The 21,359-nt window shown below is 38.2% G+C and overlaps 1 protein-coding gene across 2 annotated transcripts in view; it reads left to right on the forward strand.

Moving 5' to 3' along the window:
• The window catches only part of LOC122643912 (elongation factor P), a 47,719-nt gene that overhangs the window by 15,760 nt on the left and 10,600 nt on the right, over nucleotides 1–21,359 (forward strand). The window contains exon 11 of one of the 2 annotated variants that reach the window (XM_043837484.1): nucleotides 633–813. The exons of the other annotated variant lie outside the window; for it this stretch is intronic. Within the exon in view, the coding sequence (XP_043693419.1) occupies nucleotides 633–645 (13 nt within the window). The 3' untranslated portion in view covers nucleotides 646–813. Of the gene's footprint in view, nucleotides 1–632; nucleotides 814–21,359 lie in introns of those variants that run through there. 2 annotated transcript variants of the gene reach the window in all.

Raw genomic sequence — 21,359 nt, forward strand, 5'->3', positions numbered from 1 at the left:
TCCACCACGCCATTCTTTAAATCTGTATCCACTACTATGCCTACTCCACTTCTATTACTTTTATCCCCCGTATACCAAAGTTTAAATTCGTCCAACTCCTTAGCTTTTTAACCCGTCCATCTAGTCTCTTGAATAGAGGCTATGTTAATCCTTCTTCTCCTCATCACACCTATCAATTCTAGACTCTTACTCATTAAAGATCCAGTTTGACCTAATCCTACGCCTTTGGACTAGCTTCTTTATCCACACTCTTCCATGGTGCAAGAATTCTTGCCTACTTGTCACCACATCCGGGGCCAACGCGACGCATCGCTTATAGGGGACACCCTTGCTAACCCTTGCTCACTTTTCACTACATTCAGGTCATAGTGTAGCACGTCGCTTATTTTGGCGGGGAACACCCTAGGATAACATTGATGTGATATCACACTCAAATTCTAATTTGTTCTGATGTGATATCTTTTCTATAGGGGAAAATTTCCTTATGTTTCTTAGTACATCTGTTGATTTTTGCAGGTGTGATTAAAATTTTTATTAGCAATTCAATATTTGAAGGGCCTAAATGCCTTTATGGTGTTTAATTAAGTAGTCATAATTGATCTTACAACTTTAAGCTGGTCTTGATTAACCAGGGCTAAGGAGTAGTGACGTGATGGATATAATTGGGGACAAGAGTATGACAATATGTGATTCCCTTTTAGATGAAGAAAGGGCTAAAACAGCCATTTGCTCAGAGTACATGTCCTTGTCTGGTGTCTGTTAGTGGTCCATTTCCAACATCCCATGCAGATATATTTATTATGGTATGTGAGAGCCTCATTTTTTTTGTAGTGAAGAGGTGGAAAAGACTTGCGGCATAGTATAAGGTGCATGGTTATCCTTTCATAATTTTTCTGGTTGGGTATCTTTACTTGTAACTTTTGATATGAAGCAGAAAGTTAAATAAAACTGGCATATAATTTTCCTTCCTCTTGGTGGGTGCTCTGATGTTTACAAAATTTTCCTAGTATTAAACATAATGCTTTGTACTCTGTTGCAATAGCCCTGCTCTCATCTTAATGATCATTCCAATCCCCGTTGCTCCAAAATCATTTAGTGCTTCAATGCGAGATCTCCGAATGTAAAAGTAATCCATTAGTCATTGATCATCCAACTATCTAAATTTTTTAGAGAGAGGGTTCATACGATTTGTCCCGTGTCTGTCATTGTTGTCATCCCCCGAAGGACACTGCAACGTCTGGATAGGGAAGATGGACAAATGACTCGATGACTAATATGAGAAGGTATGAGATTTCAAAAACAGACAGTAAGCACCTTGAGATACTTGTATTTCTTATGTTATTTATTTTTCCTATTGGAGATTCCTTTATTTCTGTTGACATTACCAGGCATAATGAGAATTATGCTTGGTTTTGATCTAGAGAACTGTATTATTCATTCCTTGATAGCCAGGATTATACATAGACTGCTTTATTTATGACAACAAAACATCAAAAGGTCAGCTGTTTTATATTACTTAATATCAAGTGGGTACATCGATTACTTTATTTATGACAGGATAACAGAAAACAAAGGATCAGCTGCTTAATATTACCTAAATATGAAATAGATTCAGCTTCACTTGGAACGAGAATTCATTTCATATTTTTGTGATCCTATCTTCTACTTTAATCAATCCTGCTGAGTGACAGAGAAGGAAGCTCTAGTAAGAAGGGGTGCAAGCTGCGCCCAGACACATGGGGTGAAGCGGCCCTTTTGTCAACAGCAGCTGAAAGGTTGGAGGCTCCGTTGCAACATTTGGCTGGTGGCTTCTCGGTGCCACTTACAAGGTAATTGGTACTAGGAAAGTCCTTGATAACAGCACGCAATAACAGCCTTTGAAGTTGGGACAAGCAGGAGAAATAGGCATTAGAACTGCCATGGCTGAAGCTTCTCCATTCAGTGATTTCATGATGAAAGTGAAAGAGTAGAGAAATTCTGAAGTTGAGTGAGCTTGCATGCATTTGCAAACAGGTTCTTGTTCTGTTTTTATAGTCAATTTGGGGTGAAGTTCTAAAAGTTCGAGAAAAGTGGGTTGATTTTGAAAGACATGATTAATTTGATTGACTGCGAACAAGGAAAGAAATTTGTCTCAGACAAAAAAGTCCATATCTAGATCCTCTGTTCTGGAACCAGTAGGCCTTGCTGCAACTCATGCCTTACCAATCTCAAGGAGTGAGGAGGCATCTTTAAGGATCTTATGAGCATAAAGGAAGGCTCTTCTTTCAGAAGCATGGAAATGGCTGTTGTGGTGTCTGTGACCTGCTTCATGTGAATTGTGAAGCTACAGACCCACTAGTCCACCAAATCATAGGAAGGAAAGAAACGAAATGATGTCCTCTAGTGGTTTCCTTCCAGTTAGAAGGTAGCGTTATATGATCGATTCGATAGAAAAGAAGGAATAATGTATTTTTACGTCATGTTTTTTTTATGGAAAAAGTCGTCGCATCTTTCTTTGAATTTTTATAATAGATATCCAATCCTTCGTAATCGAAGTTAAATAGAGTCTTTATCCTTGTCATGTTTTTAATATGGAAATTAGAGGCCAGAGAACCGTTCCCTTGACTCGTATAATGAGAATTTGAACAAAACGCTGCTGAATTGACCTATTTTTTGCTCGTACCAACTGAATTATTTTGTTGGGCTCTAAAAATTGAAACAAATTATCAAACAAGTTTGTTTGGTTAGGATTGGAGTTTGCAAAAGTGGTATAAAATCAACAAACTTTAATTTCCAACTTACTTCTAACTAGACTTATTGAGATGTTTTTATCGTACTGTATAAACATTGGAATCTTATCATCCATTTGCCTATTTGGACATCTGTTTAGAGTTTAGACTACTACAGAATCTATGAGAATGTGAAGTATGCATTTTTTTTTTCTTTCATTGTCAAAATGACACATGGAGAACTCAAATCGATCAATGATTAGATGATGATATGAATAGTTGATCTGTGTCAGGATATCCAACTAGGGCGTAGTTGGATCCTTTATTAGATCTCATCAACCACATATACATAATCTTTTTTTGGGGTCAATCATATATTTAAAGATGGTAAAACTTTTAAGAATTGGATAGGACCCAAATTTTGTGGGCATAGTGGGCCAGACCAAAACTGACCGGTTGGAAATCAGTCATTGAAATTAAATTCTAGCGAGTAAACTTCTTGTAGACTCCTTGAGATTTGTTCACCTATCATGTAGCCCCAAACTTTTTTAAAACATGATTTACAGACACCCAGAAAATGGACGAAATACATGTTCTGTTAGAGTCAATGGTTAAGTGTTATGTCAACCGGTCATAAATGAAGAAATGACAAAAATACCCTTTGCAAAATCAAACAATAGTGTGAGGATTCTTTTACTGAATCTGTAACATACTAACGCTCTCTCTTTCCAACATTTTTTTTCTCTTTTCTTGACCATGGTACCCCATACGATACCATTTTCCCATACCGATACCATACCCCATACGATACCATTTTTCCCATACCGATACCATACCATATGGTATCGGTATGGTATATGATTTTATTCTGTATGCATATGATATGCTATACGATATTTGTTATACGATTTTTTTTATTTTATATATATATATATATACTAGTAAACGTGCACGTATGGACAAAAATCTATGTATGTATATGTGTGTGTGTAGAGAGAGAGAGAGAGAGACAGAGAGAGAGAACAAAAGGGATCGGGGAGGTGATAAATGTATGCAAAGGAGAGAGGGTGAAATTGTAACTTTCCTCAAAATCCATTGGGGCTCATCTTATTGTATGCATTTAATGAGAAGTTGAGAACTTTATAACACAGTTGGCCTATTTACAAATGGAGTAGGGATCCTCTTGGATTTTCATTAAAGGGATAAATTTTGTCCATTCTCTTTGGCAATATCAAGAATCTAACCTCAAACTTAATATAAAGAATTGAAAAGGTACACCAAAAAAATTAGACCTAAGCCTATACAGGTCTTTCCTCGCAACTTCTCCTAAGATTATTTTAAACCTGCCCCTGGCTCTTTTAATGCCTTCCATCCGAATGAAAACACTTCTCCATAATGGTAAATAATCAGTTCATTTATTTTAATTTAAATGCATTTGAGTCTGTTAACATATCACTACCAGGGAATTGATGGTCTAATCCCAGTATCCCACATGGAATTCTCCTACACAATTTGCAAAGTTCAAGAGAAAGAAAATACAAAATTAAATATTTAAACATTACCCTAATGGGTGACTGACAAGCTAGCATTTTTGTTTATATATCTGTACACATATATGAGTAATGATCTCACACCATCAGATAGCAAATTGGAATAGAGTTTTAAAACTTAACAAGTCAGGACATTTTAATTAAAAAAAATCATATTTGATATTACAAGGTGTTTACATTTAATCATGTTTAGCTCAAGGATATATACTTTACTGCATATCCCAGAACTGCATGCCTCCTTTTTGGATTCTCAGAGTGACTGAATTATGGATGTCAAGTCTAAACCCGACCTGTTTACATTCCTGCAACACATTGAGACAAATAAGCTCTTAGGCTTAAAACATTTTTTTCCCAATAGCTCCTACTCAAATATGGACAAGGTGAAGATATTTTTGTGGCACTTCTCCCTTCAATTCAAAGGCTAGATTGGGAATGTAAGGGTAGCAAAGATCTGCAACCAAACGTCATGAATAACTTGAGGCAGCAACTCCAAGCAGTCACATAAAAATAGCCTGTGAATTGCTTTTCTGTTGCAAAGGGACAATGCTCATGGTGCTGTAATAAACTTCTATTGCAAAGGAACATTGCTCATGGTACAATTATAAACTAATATCTAAAAACCAAACGTCATACACTGTACAAGAAAATTCCTTCCCAAAGCAATACCAGAGCCAGCTCAGATGTCAAAAGCAGACAACACCAGGCAAGATTAATTTGGCTATCTTAAAGTTGATGTGATAGATGACTCGAGCAAATATCAACTAAATGCTGCTTAGGTTACAATGTCAGTGTCTCCCCAGCCATACCTTTTTCGGAGATCACTCAGTCACAAAGAGCTTAAATGAGGGCCAGCTCAGAGCTTCAAAACCAAACAGTGCTAGGAAAGTTTAATCTGATTGTTTAGAAGTTGAGGTCATAGATATGTCAAGAAAATGGCAATGTGCTCCAAGGAATCCTGGTCACTCCAACAAATCATCCGGCTAAGCACAGTTAGTTGAGCCAACAGAATCCTGTCATTAAGTAAAGCTTGTCCTACCAGAGACTCCAGTTAGACAATGGAGAAAAGTAATGTTGGAAAGTTAGAAACAGAAAATGTGATAAAATCAAGACAATTTGGTTGTTTTCTCAAGGAAGAATCTAATAAATCTCTTAAAATGCCAACTTATGGATACCACAATTACCATATGACCATATGGATACTGTGTAGGAACCATAACTATCGGGACCGGCCAGTATTCTCCCACGAATTGGTATTCGGTGGTTGGAATCGAAACTTTTGATTTTCATATCGGTTTTGATTTCTTTGAAGTATTATAGGGTTGACATGATTTAACTGAAATTAGCAATTTTTTCTTTTTTCATTTCCAAAGTCAGGTGGGCCTTGGTTGGACTGACCACTCATGTATATATATATATATACATAAAATAAAAAACGCTAATTGATTAGAACAACACATCGAAGAAAGTCGGAATAGTTACAATAAAAGATAGCAAATCAGTAAACTCACTGGATCAGTGGCAAATAGATCAAGAGATGCGAGGATTCCAAATCAAACCAAAGTCTGTTTCAGGTATTTGCCCAATGTACTAACCATTTCAGCATCGACAAATGTGTACAATCTCAAACTCCGAAAGAATAAAGTTAATTCATATCAACGTTTATCAGTATTGCAGGGAATGCAAACCAGTTAAATAGAATAGGAACTTGTACAAAAAAAATCAGGCCCTATCTTGATCGAGTCACAGTAGAATAGCTTCTGAGAATTGAACAGAGGTTTTATGTTCTTCAGAAGAGAGAGACAAAAAACTGGTGTATGAGTGAGAAAGAGTCGGATACGGGATAGAATGAACAGAAGGATGAGAGAGAGAGAGAGAGACACTTTATCTTTCAAATGTAGATGCATGCACCACACAGACACAGGTACGTCTGTATGATGAATTATACAACTGGGAATCTGATTTCAAATGTAGTAATATTTTTCCAGTTCCAGTTCATAGCAGAACAAATAAACTATATTTCCACAACAATATTATCTGAAACAACCCAAACCCAAAGCATTAAATGATTCAGTAGTTAAAGCACACCTTATGAACCACATGCTGCCAAATGTTCTTCAATTTGTCTTCAGACAATGTTTTTTGAAAGAACTTTGCTGCAACAAGCTGACATTTTTTTGTGCAAATTCAAGACAAAAATCAAAAGAAGGCACCCTTGTACGTGCATCTATAAACAATGTGTGTATGTGAGGACAATCTCCATGTGTATATCTGACTGAGTTGAGAGGACAGATTAGTATACTTACTGCAATGCACTTCATCATGGTGCTTAAGCAATGGATATTTGATGTCATTGCAAATCATATTAGGAGTTGATAGCTAATTAAGATAATGAATGCTTAAGTTTTGAAGAAAACAAAATGGTGTCAACTCTAAAACTAACCAACTATCATAGTAAAGATTTGTTCAAAACCAGAATATCAGAACCAGAATTGGGAAGCTTGAATGATCGAATGTGATCACCCAGGCACCTTTATTTATAATGCTTAACAATAAAAATACAGGACTAAAATACCCCTGCCATAGCCGACATAGCTAGGCAGTAACAAAATAGACTTAAAAACATAAAATAAACTTCCCAAAAGACCAGAATACCCCCCACGGTATTCTGGTTTACATTATTCAACACTCCCCCTCAAGTTGGAGCAAAGATGTCGATCATGCCCAACTTAACTAGATTAGGATGAAATAACTTTCCAGACAGTCCCTTGGTGAAGACATCAGCAAGCTGATCCGAAGAAGTCACAAAGGGAATACAAATCTGCCCATCTTCTAATTTCTCCTTGATAAAATGCCTATCCACCTCAACATGCTTGGTACGGTCATGCTGTACGGGGTTGTGTGCTATGCTGATTGCAGCCTTGTTATCACAGTACAACATCATAGGAAGGCGAATAGGAATACCCAGATCTTGTAGTAGCCCTTTAAACAAAAGTAACTCACAAATTCCTTGTGCCATAGCTCTAAATTCAGCTTCGGCACTAGAACAAGCAACTACATTTTATTTCTTGCTACACCAGGTGACAAGATTTCCACCTACAAAGGAGCAATACCCAGAAATAGACCTCCGATCTGCAGAACCAACCCAATCAGCATCGGTGTATGCTTCTATCCGTAGGTGACCATGTGAAGACAAAATGATGCCTTTTCCAAGCGCCGACTTCAAATAGTGTAGAATACGAAGAACAACCTTCATATGAGAAGTGTAGAGATCATGAATAAATTGACTCACTGCACACACAGCAACAACAATGTCTGGACGAGTGTGTGAAAGGTAAATCAGCTTCCCTACAAGTCTTTGGTACCGGCCTTTATCAACAGGCTCACCATCATTTTCCTTGAGCCGAACAGTAGGATCCATAGGAGTATCCGAAGGGTGGCAGCTTAGCAAACCTGTTTCAGCCAACAAGTCTAGGACATACTTTCTTTGGGAGAGAAATATGCCTTTTGAAGATCTGGCCACTTCAAGCCCAAGAAAGTATCTTAATTTACCTAGATCTTTAATCTCAAATTCCTGGCCAAAGGTCTTCAACTGTCTGATCTCATCACCATCATTGCCAGTAACCACTATATCATCAACGTAGACTATAAAAACAGTGAGTTTTTCACCAACCCTCTTGATAAAGAGTGTGTGATCAGCATTACTCTGCTTATAGCCCACAAAAATCATGGCTTTGTGGAATCGACCAAACCAAGCTCGGGGTAACTGTTTCAGCCCATACAATGCACGCTTCAGCCTGCACACTTTTCCTTTATTTCTGTCACAAGAAAACCCAAGTGGAATATCCATATATACCTCCTCTTCCAGTGCCCCATTTAGGAAGACATTTTTAACATCTAGCTGTTGCAAATCCCAACCAAGGTTGACTGCACATGACAACGACACCCGAACTGTATTCAACTTTGCAACAAGTGCAAAGGTCTCATGGTAATCAATGTCGTATGTCTGAGTAAAACCCTTGGCCACAAGTCGTGCTTTATATCTATCCATGGTGCCATCTACTTTCTGTTTCACCACAAACACCCATTTACATCCAACGGTTTTCTTCCCAGGTGGAAAAACCACAAGCTCCCATGTGTTATTTTTCTTCAAAACCTCCATTTCTTCCATCATGGCTGCCTTCCACTTTCCATCTGATAGAGCTTCCTGCCAATTATTAGGAACACGAACAGAAGAAATGGAAGAAATAAAAGCACGAAATTATAGGGAAAGGGAGTCATAAGAAACAACATGAGATATAGGATGCTGAGTGCAAGTCCTGACACCTTTGCGAAGGGCAATAGGCAACTCAGGAGAAGAAATATTACCAGGTGGAGAGGCAGGTTCTGGATCCAGGTTTGGCAATTGGATGGATACGGGAGCAACGGTTGATTGAACTTGCTTACGTTTCCTTCCATAGGTCTTCATATTGCTAGCATCAATCCTCCTCTGAAATTCACTAATGGTCCTCTGGACAGGAGTTTGGGCTAGAGTGGACTGCTCCCCCTGTACAGGAACCTCTCCCCCTGACTCGGGGGGAGGACTAGAAGTAGGCTGAACAACCTCTCCCCCTGACTCGAGGGGAGGACTAGAAGTAGGCTGAACAGACTCCAGATAAACAGGCTGGAGTGGAGGTGGAGAGTCTACAGTCAACACATCTTCACTAACACTCTCCCCCTGAAGAGGTAAGGACACATAATAGGAGACACTCTCATGAAACACGACATCCATGCTAACAAAAGTCCGGCGGGATGGAGGGTGACAGCACTTATACCCCTTCTGTGTAGCTGAGTACCCCAAGAAAATGCACCGAAGACTACGTGGGTCAAGTTTGCCCGGGGACCTAGTATCCCTGGCATAGCAAACACAGCCTAGCACTTTGGGTGGAACAACAAATGAGGAAGAGCCAAGTAATAGCTCAACAGGGGGTCTAGAGTTAAGGACCCTACTGGGCAGCCTATTAATTAAATAGACTGCAGTGAGGACAGCATCCCCCCAATAAACGGAAGGGACGTTCCGGACAAACAAAAGGGCACGAGCTACCTGTAAGAGGTGGCGGTTCTTCCGCTCAGCCACACCATTTTGGGCTGGAGTATCAACACAATTGGTTTGATGGAGGATCCCTTGGGCAACCAGGTATTTTTGGAACTGACCTTCCATATACTCTCGCCCATTATCACTCCGTAAAATTTGAATAGTGGTCTGAAATTGAGTTTTAACCAACTGGCGAAAGTGCTGAAAACATGGGAAAACCTCACTTTTATTGTGCATAAGATAGACCCAAGTAAACCTAGAATAGCAATCAATAAAGGTGACATACCACCGATGACCCGAAAGTGAAACTTTTCTACTAGGACCCCACACATCAGAATGAACAACATGAAATAAAGAAGATGATCTTTTATTAGAAATGGGATAATTACCTAATGCTGGAAATAAAGTAGACACAAGGCTCACAAAAACAAATCTTCTTTATTACAAGTATTACCTAATGCTAGAAATAAAGTAGATAAGGTACCTAAAGGTGGATGTCATAGTCTAGAGTGCCATATGTGTAATTCAGAAGAGAAAGATGCTGGGGAACAAAGTCTAGAAGGTATAACCTCAGTAGATGCAGGCATAGTACTAAAATCTCCGAAATTTCGGTCGAGATATCGATTATTCGAATATCTCAACTTGTCCAAACGAAACGCAAGTCCGAAATGAAAAAATGTAATATTTCGAATATTTGAGAAATTTGGAAAATTCGGTCATCTCGTTTGGAAATTTCGGTAATTTCGATCATCTCGTTTCAAAAATTTCGGAAATCTAGGACATTTTTGGCATTTTACACCTAGAAAAATACCATATTTAATGAGATTTCACGAAATTTGGTATCTCGGAAATTTCGGTCAAACCGAAACACCGAAACGAAACAAGATTTAGTACCATGGATGCAGGATCTCCATCAAGAAGGTACAATCCGCCATGCACTTTACCCAATCCAATCGTCTTCCCCGAGTCCAGTTCCTGAAAAACATAATGAGTAGGAAAGAAAGTCACTTTACAGTTTAAAGATTTGGTGATACTGCTAATGGAGAGAAGATTAGTGGTGAACTTGGGTACATGTAACACAAAAGATAATGTCAAAGAAGGGGAACAGCCAATGGATCCTTTCCCATATATGGAAGAGAGGGACCCATCAGCAATTTTCACTTTGTCCTTACCAGAAGCAGGAAAATATGTGTTAAAAAGACTAGAGGAACCCGTCATGTGATCAGTAGCTCCAGAGTCTATAATCCAAGGAGTGGAAACTACTGATGCACAATGACCAGCAAAGGAAATACCTGTACGAGCAAAGAAGGAAACTGAATTGGCAGGAGATGTAGTGGGGGCAGCAGATGTGTTCAACAGACGGCGGAGAGCTTGAAGTTCGTCCTGAGAGAAACCGATGTCAGTAGTGGGAGCTGGAGCTACACTATCAGTGTGATTGTCCTTGTTTTTAGATTTAGCACGACCACGTTTGCTCTCAAAATCAGCAGGCTTCCCATGAAGTTTCCAACACTGAGCCTTAGTGTGATATGGTTTGTGGCAATGATCACACTTCACAGGCTCTTTAGTAGTAGCAGTAGCAGCAACATTATCAGCAGAAGTGTCAGTAGTGATGGAACCAGTAGTCTGTAAAGCTGATCTGTCAACATTAGGAGTAATCATCATAACAGCCCTCCTTGTCTCTTCACTGTGTACATATGAAAAGGTTTCCTCCAAAGTGGGGAAAGGAACCCGACCAAGAACCTGCACCCGAATAGGGTCATAATCATCATTAAGTCCAACCAGAAAGTCATATACCCGAAACTGATCTACATAGGTATGGTAGGCAGTAATATCTGCAGCAGTGGTAGGCTGGAATCGAGCATAGTGATCCAGTTGCTGCCATAAGCACTTGAGGGCAGCATAGTACTTAGTGACTGTCATCTCTTTCAGAGTAGTGTTTTGAAGAGTCTTCCTGATCTCATAAACCTGAGCACCACTCCCTGAACGACCATAAGTACCCTTGACAGCAGTCCATATCTAAGTAGCAGTGTCAAGGAGAAGGTATCGACTAGAGAGGTCGATGGTCATGGAATTCGAACAAAATACATCACCATTGCATCATTGGCAGCCCATTTAGTGCGGGCAGCCCCTTCTTGATGGGCTGTTTGGTGGTACCAGAAGGTGGCATGAGTCCCCCCGACCACGTCAGGGATAATGATCTGGCCCAAATCAGATAATTGGTACCATCAAATTTGATGGCAGCAGCATAGGGCAGGAAATCATTCCTGGTCTGATCTCCTCCAGAAGCAGCCGAGGTAACCTCTGAGTCACCCATAAGGCAGCAAAGCAGATTTCGATCCTTGAGAAAAAAAAAACTGATTTTCCAAAATTCTGCAGAAATCGATCTTGAATTGGACAGAATTCTAATCTTCAAAAAACAGCAGTAATTTGGTGTTGAAACAAGGTCGATTGCAGCAATGTAATCAGGGAATAATCCCTCAAAAAGTCTTCCCAAACAGCAGCCTAGAAGAACCAAATCGATAAGGTGTCAGGGTTTTGGACAGTTGAGATCGATAAGAAGGGGAAATAGACTGCAGCTTTGAGCTCTTCAATCAGTGAGAATTCAGTTAGGATAGATGCTGTCTGTAAGCCTGCAGTGATGCTCCAAAAAAAAAACAATCGATCTCCCAACTGTTATGAGATCGATTTCCACAAGAGTTGAAGCAATCCTAAATCGCAGAGATGGAAAATTGCAGCAGCTATCGATCTGATATAAGGGTTTTAAAATTAAGGTGGGATGGAGGGCAGCACTCGAACCATAGTTGGATCACCTCATGGGTGCTGCCCTTGAAGGGTTGAGTGGACCAAAGGAGGAGGAAGAAGAGAGAGAGAAGAAATCAATGAAGGGGATAGAAGAGGGGAATCGATGGAAGGGGAAGGGTTTTGAAAATCGAGAAGGTCTTAAAACCCTAGCTCTGATACCATGTTCAAAACCAGAATATCAGAACCAGAATTGGGAAAGCTTGAATGATCGAATGTGATCACCCAGGCATCTTTATTTATAATGCTTAATAATAAAAATACAGGACTAAAATACCCCTGCTATAGCTGACATAGCTAGGCAATAACAAAACAGACTTAAAAACATAAAATAAGCTTTCCAAAAGACCAGAATACCCCCACGGTATTCTGGTTTACATTATCCAACACGATTAAAATTTAGGTGAAAGGTGAAAAGTTTACTGAATCAAAATAGGATTGGCTATGAGAGATGAACACACTTACTAATGATGGGGGAATTAATTCCTGAGGGGAATTGTTTATAAGGTTTTAGGAGACACTGGAATATCAAGTGTGTGAGGATGCCTTGTGTAGAACTCTTTTAATATGAAATTGGTTCAGAAAATATGAGGAACTTTAGCACTTGATAGACACACTTTGCGTAATATTAATGAATATTGAATTTTGTTAGGAAAGAATAGGGAGTAAAATAGACAAAATATGGCTACAATGGGACAGAAGAACCCCATTAAGCAAGGGCAAGATTGCGAACCCCATTGAGCAAGGTCAAGACCACAATTGTTAGATAAAAACCTAATTCCTTTCTTTTATTAGTGAATTATTTGTAGCAAAATTGTGTCCGGAGAGAAAGAAAGGAATATAGTCACTGGAAAGAACCAACTCACAAGGACACGAAAAAATAAAATTGAATAGAACAGTTTGGTTTGTGATTTGAACTAAAGATCAAGTGGGTCGGGAAAAAAACAGAGGTAACAATAACTTTTAGCAGCTACAAAGCACCGTGGCAGTAAAGGACTTTAATATTGAAAAGAACTAATAGAAGCTAGATCTATTGCTAACCATCATCAGACTGATTGATGGTAGAAAAGGAAAAGGATTAAAAAAATCTCACCCTAATAAAGAAATTTAAATAATTAATAAAATCTTTACTCTTAAGGAATAACATAGTAATACAAATAAATTTACTACATTGACCGAAAGGTTGCAACAAGCTCCAAACACATCTACATAAAGAAAATAAACAGAAGGCCAGAACAAGAGTTCTAATGGACCAACTATATGACCAGGATAAAAAATTAAATTCAAAAGTATGAAAATTTTAATGGAAGCTCACGAGTGAAAGTCTGAAACAAGGGTCAAACAAAATACAAATCAGATGAATACACCAGAATTGAAAAAATGGATTAGAGTTTAGCAGCAACTACAATAAGCAGAACCATAAGACTCACAACACAATACATCATCAATGATTCTCGATACCCAACACAAATCACCTTTCCTAAATATAAATCAAAGGGCCTTATATGGAGAAAAATATAAAAGAACCAGAACCATGAGACACAAAACAACCTACCATTTCACAGAAATTACAATAAGCAGGCAGACCCAATTACAACAGATATGCCCAATAAGAAACAATAATACATGATACGTTGCAAAAGTATCCTACCAGCAGGGTGGTATGAGGAAGCTTTGACTCAAAAAAGGAGAAAAGTAAATTCATTAGCTGTAATCACAAGGTCACAAAACTAAGAAGAACTCATTCCAAGACAATTCCCGTAATAAAAAGGAGATGTGAACATGATGTATAAGAAACATGTACCTCCTTTTCTTCCAGTAAGTTATGGAGAATGACATCAATCTCACAAGTAAATATCTCACTGACAATGAAGGGAAACTAAACAAAAAAATAATATAAAAAATAATGAAGCAGTAAGTAAAAAAAAGTCTACTTTGGATGGTTTCAACAAATAAAACTGGCTTTTCGATCAAGTCAGAGTGGTGTACTTGAAAGCATGCTTGCTTTCAGCACCCTCTAGAGCTTCTTCCACAATATAGTGCAGCAACTGCTCCACCTAAGCTCTATCTCTCAAAATAATAAAATGAATTTTATGAGAATAATTTCAATCAATTTATTTGTCAGAAATAAAGTAAAAAATGAATAAAGTACTAACAAGTGTAGACTTCGTTACTATGCTTTTAAATTGAAATTGAAGCAACAGTGAGAAATCTATCTAACTCAACATTTAGGTGGCTTTTCATACCACTGGGAAAGTTAAAATAGAGTTAATCCAATAGTTAAAAAAACAGCAATGGAACTACACAGTTGAAGATGCATCCAATAGGCTGAAGATTTATTAGAAGGGAGGGAAGAAAGAAATATAAATGTTGCCTTGGAAATACAAAATTAAATAAAGAAACAGGAGATTTCTCTTCTGAGCAACCCCCCCCATTTACATCTTTACAGCATGAAATATCAAAGGAAATCTAATAGAAGATAAAGCTTCAGCAAGGCGTAAAAGCAGGAAAACGTCCTCCATCAACAACAAAGTACCTTGGGAGCATTTCAATATAAAAAGTTGTTGCTCACTCACGCATCATTATGAAACACAACAAAATAAATATTTTATTAAGTCATATTCCCTGCCAGGAATTCAAGCTTTTCTTCTCAGTATCACCCGTATGGTTACTTCTATTTATTTCAAGTACTCCTTCACGCAGCGACTGCAAGACTGAAATCTCCCACGTTCAAACTACACCATTTAAGAGAAAACAATCGACATTATCATGTACATTCACAAACTCCCAGTTGTTTCTTTAGTGTGCTACTTATCACAACCCCAGCATTACAATAATGTTCATGAGGCAAACAAAGCTTTCGTTGGACTAAAAGCAAAAGGGAAATCATAAAATCTCTATCTATCTATCTATCTATCTATAATAAATAATATATATATGTATATATGTATTAAATATATATAAGAATAAGAATATAACATACTAAATATAATATATTTTATACCATATATACTAATTTTTATATATATAATAAAAGAAATCATATAACAAATACCGTATAGCATATCATATCCATACAGAATAAATTTGTATACCATATCAATATCGTATGGTACGGTATCGGTATGGGAAAATGGTACCATATGGGGTATGGTACGGTATCGGTATGGAGTGTTTGGCTTCGGTACCGTACCGAATACCAGATACCGTGCCGATTGACACCCTTACCCTTAAGGCCCTCATGGTCAGAAAAAGAGAAAAAAATGTTGGAAAGAGAGAGCGTTGGTATGTTACGGATTCAGTAAAAGAATCCTCACACTATTGTTTGATTTCGTAAAGGGTATTTTTGTCATTTCCTCATTTATGGCTTGTTGACATCAGCACTTAACCACTGACTCTAACAGAACATGTATTCGTCCGTTTTCAGGGTCTGTAAATCATGTTTTAAAAAAGTTTTGGGCTAGATGATAGGTGAACAAATCTCAAGGGGTCTACAAGAAGTTTACTCTCTAAAATTTAATTTCCTACCGGTCAGTTTTGGTCTGGCCCACTATGTCCATAAAATTTGGGCCCTATTCAATTCTGGAAAGTTTTACCATCTTTAAGTATATGATTGACCCCCAAAAAGATTATGTATATGTGGTTGATGAGATCTAATAGAGGATCCAACTACGCCTTAGTTGGATACCCCGACGCAGATCAACTATTCATATCATCATCTAATCATAGATCGATTTGAGTTCTCCATGTGTCATTTTGACAATAAAAGAAGAAAAAAAAATGCATACTTCACATTCTCATAGATTCTATAGTAGTCTAAACTCTAAACACATGTCCAAATAGGCAGATGAATGATAAGATTCCGATTTTTATACAGTAGGATAAAAACATCTCAATAAGTCTAGTTAAAAGTAAAGTGGAAATTAAAGTTTGTTGATTTTATACCACTTTTGCTAACTCCAATCCTAACCAAACAAACTTTGATAATTTGTTCCACAATTTGAAGCCCAACAAAATAATTCAATTGGTACGAGCGAAAAATAGGTCAATTCAGCAGCGTTTTGTTCAAATTCTCATCATACGAGTCAAGGGAACGGTTCTCTGGCCTCTAATTTCCATATTAAGAACATGACGAGGTTAAAGACTATTTAACTTCGATTACGAAAGATTGGATATCTATTATAAAGAATCAAAGAAAGATGCGACGACTTTTTCCAAAAAAAAAACATAACGAAAAAATAGACATTATTCCTTCTTTTCTATCGAATCGATCATATCATGCTACCTTCTAACTGGAAGGAAACCACTAGAAGACATCATTTCGTTTCTTTCCTTCCTATGATTTGGTGGACTAGTGGGTCTGTGGCTTCACAATTCACATGAAGCAGGTCACAGACACTACACAACAGCCATTTCCATGCTTCTGAAAGAAGAGCCTTCCTTCCTTTGTGCTCATAATATCCTTAAAGATGCCTCTTCATTCCTTGAGATTGGGTAAGGCATGAGTTGCAGCAAGGCCTACTGGTTCCAGAACAGAGGATCTAGATATGGACTTTTTTGTCTGAGACAAATTTCCTTTCTTGTTTGCAGTCAATCAAATTAATCATGCCTTCCAAAATCAACCCACTTTTCTCGAACTTTTAGAACTTCTCCCCAAATTGACCATAAAAACAGAACAAAAACCTGTTTGCAAATGCAAGCAAGCTCACTCAACTTCAGAGTTTCTCTACTCTGTCACTTTCATCATGCAATCACTGAATGGAGAAGCCTCAGCCATGGCAGTTCTAATGCCTAATTCTACTGCTTGTCCCAACTTCAGAGGCTGCTATTGCGTGCGGTTATCAAGGACTTGACACCTAGTGTCAACTACCTTGTAAGTGGCACCGGGAAGCCACCAGCCAAATGTTGCAACGGAGCCTCCAAGCTTTCAGCTGTTGCTGACAAAGGGGCCGCCTGTGAATGCATCAAGTCTGCAGTGAGGACATAAGTCCAAATATTGAAGCAACCAAGGCCCTTCTCCCTGGAAACAGGGAATCAGTCTTACGTTCACTGTCACCTAACACGGATTGTTCCGAGCATGTATTTTCTTCAGTTCCTACAATGACTGTAATTTCAATTGTTTAGGGAACTATTCAAATAATTTCTCATAACTATCCAATTGCAGATACTCATGTGCATTGATACTTCTTACTAGAGCTTCCTTCTGTGTCTCACTCAGCAGGATTGGTTAAAGTAGAAGATAGGGTCACAGAAATATGAAATGAATTCTCGTTCCAAGTGAAGCTGAATCTATTTCATATTTAGGTAATACTAAGAAGCTGATCCTTTGCTCTGTTATCCTGTCATAAATAAAGCAATCGATGTAGCCACTTGATATTTAAGTAATATTAAACAGCTGATCGTTTGTTGTTCAGTTGTCGTAAATAAAGCAGTCTATGTACACTCCTGGCTATCAAGGAATGAATAATACACTTCTCTAGATCAAAACCAAGTATAATTCTCATTATGCCTGTGACATTTTTAAAATTCAAACACATAAGATTTCACAACAAGACGACAAATTAGCAGAAATATTTAAATAAATATAGCTAAAATGATTTTGTTGGATTTAGGGAGAGAGAGAGAGGTTTCTTTCGCGTGGAGCGTAAAGCAGAAAAGCTGATCTTTTCTTCTCTCTCGGAAATTCTTTCTGGATTCAAATCCTCTTAAAGAATCAATAAACAAATATAAAATAGAAAGAATTGAAAAATCAATTGCGTTGAGATCTTCTATATATATAATCTAAAAGATTTCGAATCTTTTGTTTCAGACTTTGGAGATCACAAGGCTATCAAGAATAAAATAAACAAAATCAGATTAAAAAAAAAAATAGAGTAGAAGCGATGGATCTCTCACCTTTAAACCTTGATTCCGCTGCTGAAACTTCAGATCAGTCTTTAAACTTCTTTCTCACTCTATTAACTTCTCTACTGCAAAATAAACGTAAATCTGTAAGAGAAAGATAAAAGAAAAGGCTAAACCCTAGAAAGAAGTCCGAGGATCGAACAATAACGAAATCTTCATACAACAATAATATTACCTTCGCTTGCGCTCTCGGATTGAAAACCGTAAGATCGCCTTCGCGTCTCCTCTTTTTTCTTCTCGATCGGATGACGAGGAGCGATGGATCTCTCACCTTTAAACCTTGATTCCTCTGGTGAAACTTCTTTCTCACTCCATTAACTTCTCTACTGCAAGATCAACGTAAATCTGTAAAAGAAACGAAAAAAAAAAAAAAGGAAAGGCTAAACCCTATAAAAAAATCCGATCCTATTTGTTGTTTTTTGTTTTACCAGCGGAATCAAGATTTAAAAGGTGAGAGATCCATCCCTCCCCGTCATCGATAAAGAACGTTCTCGATCGGATTCTCTAGAATTTTCCAAAATGAGTTTCAATGAGAGTAGAACAAAACCTCCTTTTTTGTTTCACCAGCGGAATCAAGATTTAAAAGGTGAGAGATCCATCCCTCCCCGTCATCGATAAAGAACGTTCTCGATCGGATTCTCTAGAATTTTCCAAAATGAGTTTCAATGAGAGTAGAACAAAACCTCCTTTAATAGCTTAGAGGAACAGAGTATCCCATTGAGTCCCGTAAGCTTGTTGCTTGTTGCAACATTGTTTGCCGGATTGTCCCTAAAGTTTATAGATATCGTGACGGAAATACCCCTCCTTCCTTATTGGATTTTGTTTTTTTATTTTTATAATTTTATAAAGGGTAAAGTACACGTACCACTATAATGCACCCAATATTCCTCGTACCCCGCTAAACGGCTCAATATTCCACATACCACCCTTCAATATTCCACGTATCACCCTTACTTTACGCCCCAAATGCCAGATAGGTCCAATCCATTAAATATCACCGTTAGATGCTAAAATTTTGACCATTTAATCATTTGCTCCATTTTCTTAAATGTGAAGAGACTTAATTACCCTCACTTATTTGTTGTCGTAAACTAATTGAAAATAATCATTTTACCCTTAAATATTTGTTTCTTAAAACCCCAAAATGTCCTCGTCTTCCCAAATCATCATCTTCTTTTACATACCCCCACCACCACCACCACCACCACCACCACCACCACCACACCACGATGATTGACTACACAGGAACGCAAACCCTTTCCATCCATCTTGATGCATAGGGATTTCAACTCAGGTCGAGGAATTATTTCGGAATCCTCTTCCTTCTTCACCGGCGTAGTTCCCGAAAGAGTCTGTTTGCCATTAGACTCAGGAATCGGGTGAGGGGATTTTTCCACAGCCAATTCATCACCGGCTTGTGGATTCAAGTTCCTTGAAGCGTTTCTCTATGGAACTCAGAATATGAAACAAAAACCCAATACTTTAATTTCTGAGTTTGATTGATAACTTCTACCACTTTGCCCTTTCTTTGATACAGCTCTGAACCCAAGAGATGAAGAACGACTCAGAAAGGCATCATTTGATATGTGGCAAGATATGTGGGAAAAATAAAATCTCGTGAAGGGATGATCATGATGATGATGGGTATTTCTCAGGGATTGCTATCTACTCTTTGATTGCTTGTCTGAGTAGCTCTGCAACACAAATAAGAAACATGGCTCCACCATCTATCGAACCCATCATCAAGGCCACCATGCAATCAAACATGGAAAAATTAGACAATTAGATCGATTTCTACCCAAATCTTTTCTACTCATTCATGAACCTTTCAATTGTTCTATTTATGTAAATAAAGAGGGAACAGAGAACTGAGTGAATTCCAGTCACAATGCAGAGAGAGTGTATTTTTTTTCCAGTGGAAAAATTCGACTAAGAAGGAGGTGTTTCGAATTAGAAAATATAATAATAAAAGAAGCTCAGAGACGACAAAACCCACAAAAAGTTTTAGGGATTCTACAAAGTAGCAAGGCAAGGCAAGGAAAGACTCAAAAGAGATAGAAAGAGATGAGTCCAACCCAAAGCTAAGACCAGGAATCCCTAGCTCCCCAGTCCCCACCGCTTACACTTGATTCAGTGAATTTTCTAAATTGTTAGTATCTTATTAGTCGTTGAACTCTGCATTTTGGGGCAATCCATCTCGATTGCGATGACATGGTTGGATTGTTTGCCGATGTTGGTGGTATTGAAGAGGTCGAGATAATTTCCGTATTCTCTCTCTCTCTCTCTCTCTCCATATATTTGATCCGGGGCTGTGTTTTGGCTATTTCCTCGTTAGGCGGCAGTGGGGTTTTGAAACCCTAAAATGGGTTTAGGGTTTCATGTTTTGGAGAAACGATCTAGGGAAGAAGATGGTTGGTGGTGTTAATGGTGGTGGGGGGTGGTGGTGCTGGAGGTGGGGCTTCACGATGGTGATGGTGTTAATGGTGGGTGGCATGGTGGTGGTGGTAGTGGTGGTGGTGGTGGGGGTATGTAAAAGAAGATGATGATTTGGGAAGACGAGTGTGCTTTGAGATCTTCGAAAGACTTCCAATCCCAAAAGGGTTTTCTTCATCCAACAGGGAAAGGGGTTTCGCCTCGATCGAAATCCTCTTTGGGTGAGGTTGGGGAAGATGAGGGCATTTTGGTCTTTTCAAATTTTAACAAATAGGTTAGGGTTGGTTTTGGAACAAATATTTAGGGGTAAAATAGTCTTTTTCAATTAGGTTAGGGTAATACATAAGTGAGGGCAATTAGGTCTTTTCATTTATAAAAATAAAACAAAGGGTAAAATGGTCATTTTTATTAGTTTATGACAACAAATAAGTGAGGGTAATTAAGTCTTTTTAGATTTAAGAAAATAGAGCAAAGGGTAAAATAGTAAAAATCTTGGCATCTAACGGCAGTATTTAACGGATTGGACCTATCTGGTATTTGCGGTGTAAAGCAAGGGTGGTACGTGGAATATTGAGCCGCTTAGAGGGGTACGAGGAATATTTGGTGCATTAAAAGGGGGTATGTGTACTTTACCCTTTTATAAATTATAAATTAAGATAATGCGATTCTTTTTTAGATTGGTTTATATATATATTATTTTATTTATTTATATGTTATGATTAGGGGTGTCAATACCCAATCCGAATCGATAAAACCGGTCCGAACAAGCCCGGACCACATCGGACCGATCTCTTATTGGTTTGGGTTCGGTTTGTGGATCCAGAGAGAAATCGATTTCGGTTCGATTTGGGCTAGTCCGACGGTGCACTGGTGACCCAAACCCAAACCAAACCG

The sequence above is a fragment of the Telopea speciosissima genome, chromosome 10 (genome assembly GCF_018873765.1).
Source record: "Telopea speciosissima isolate NSW1024214 ecotype Mountain lineage chromosome 10, Tspe_v1, whole genome shotgun sequence".
Lineage (NCBI taxonomy): Eukaryota > Viridiplantae > Streptophyta > Magnoliopsida > Proteales > Proteaceae > Telopea > Telopea speciosissima.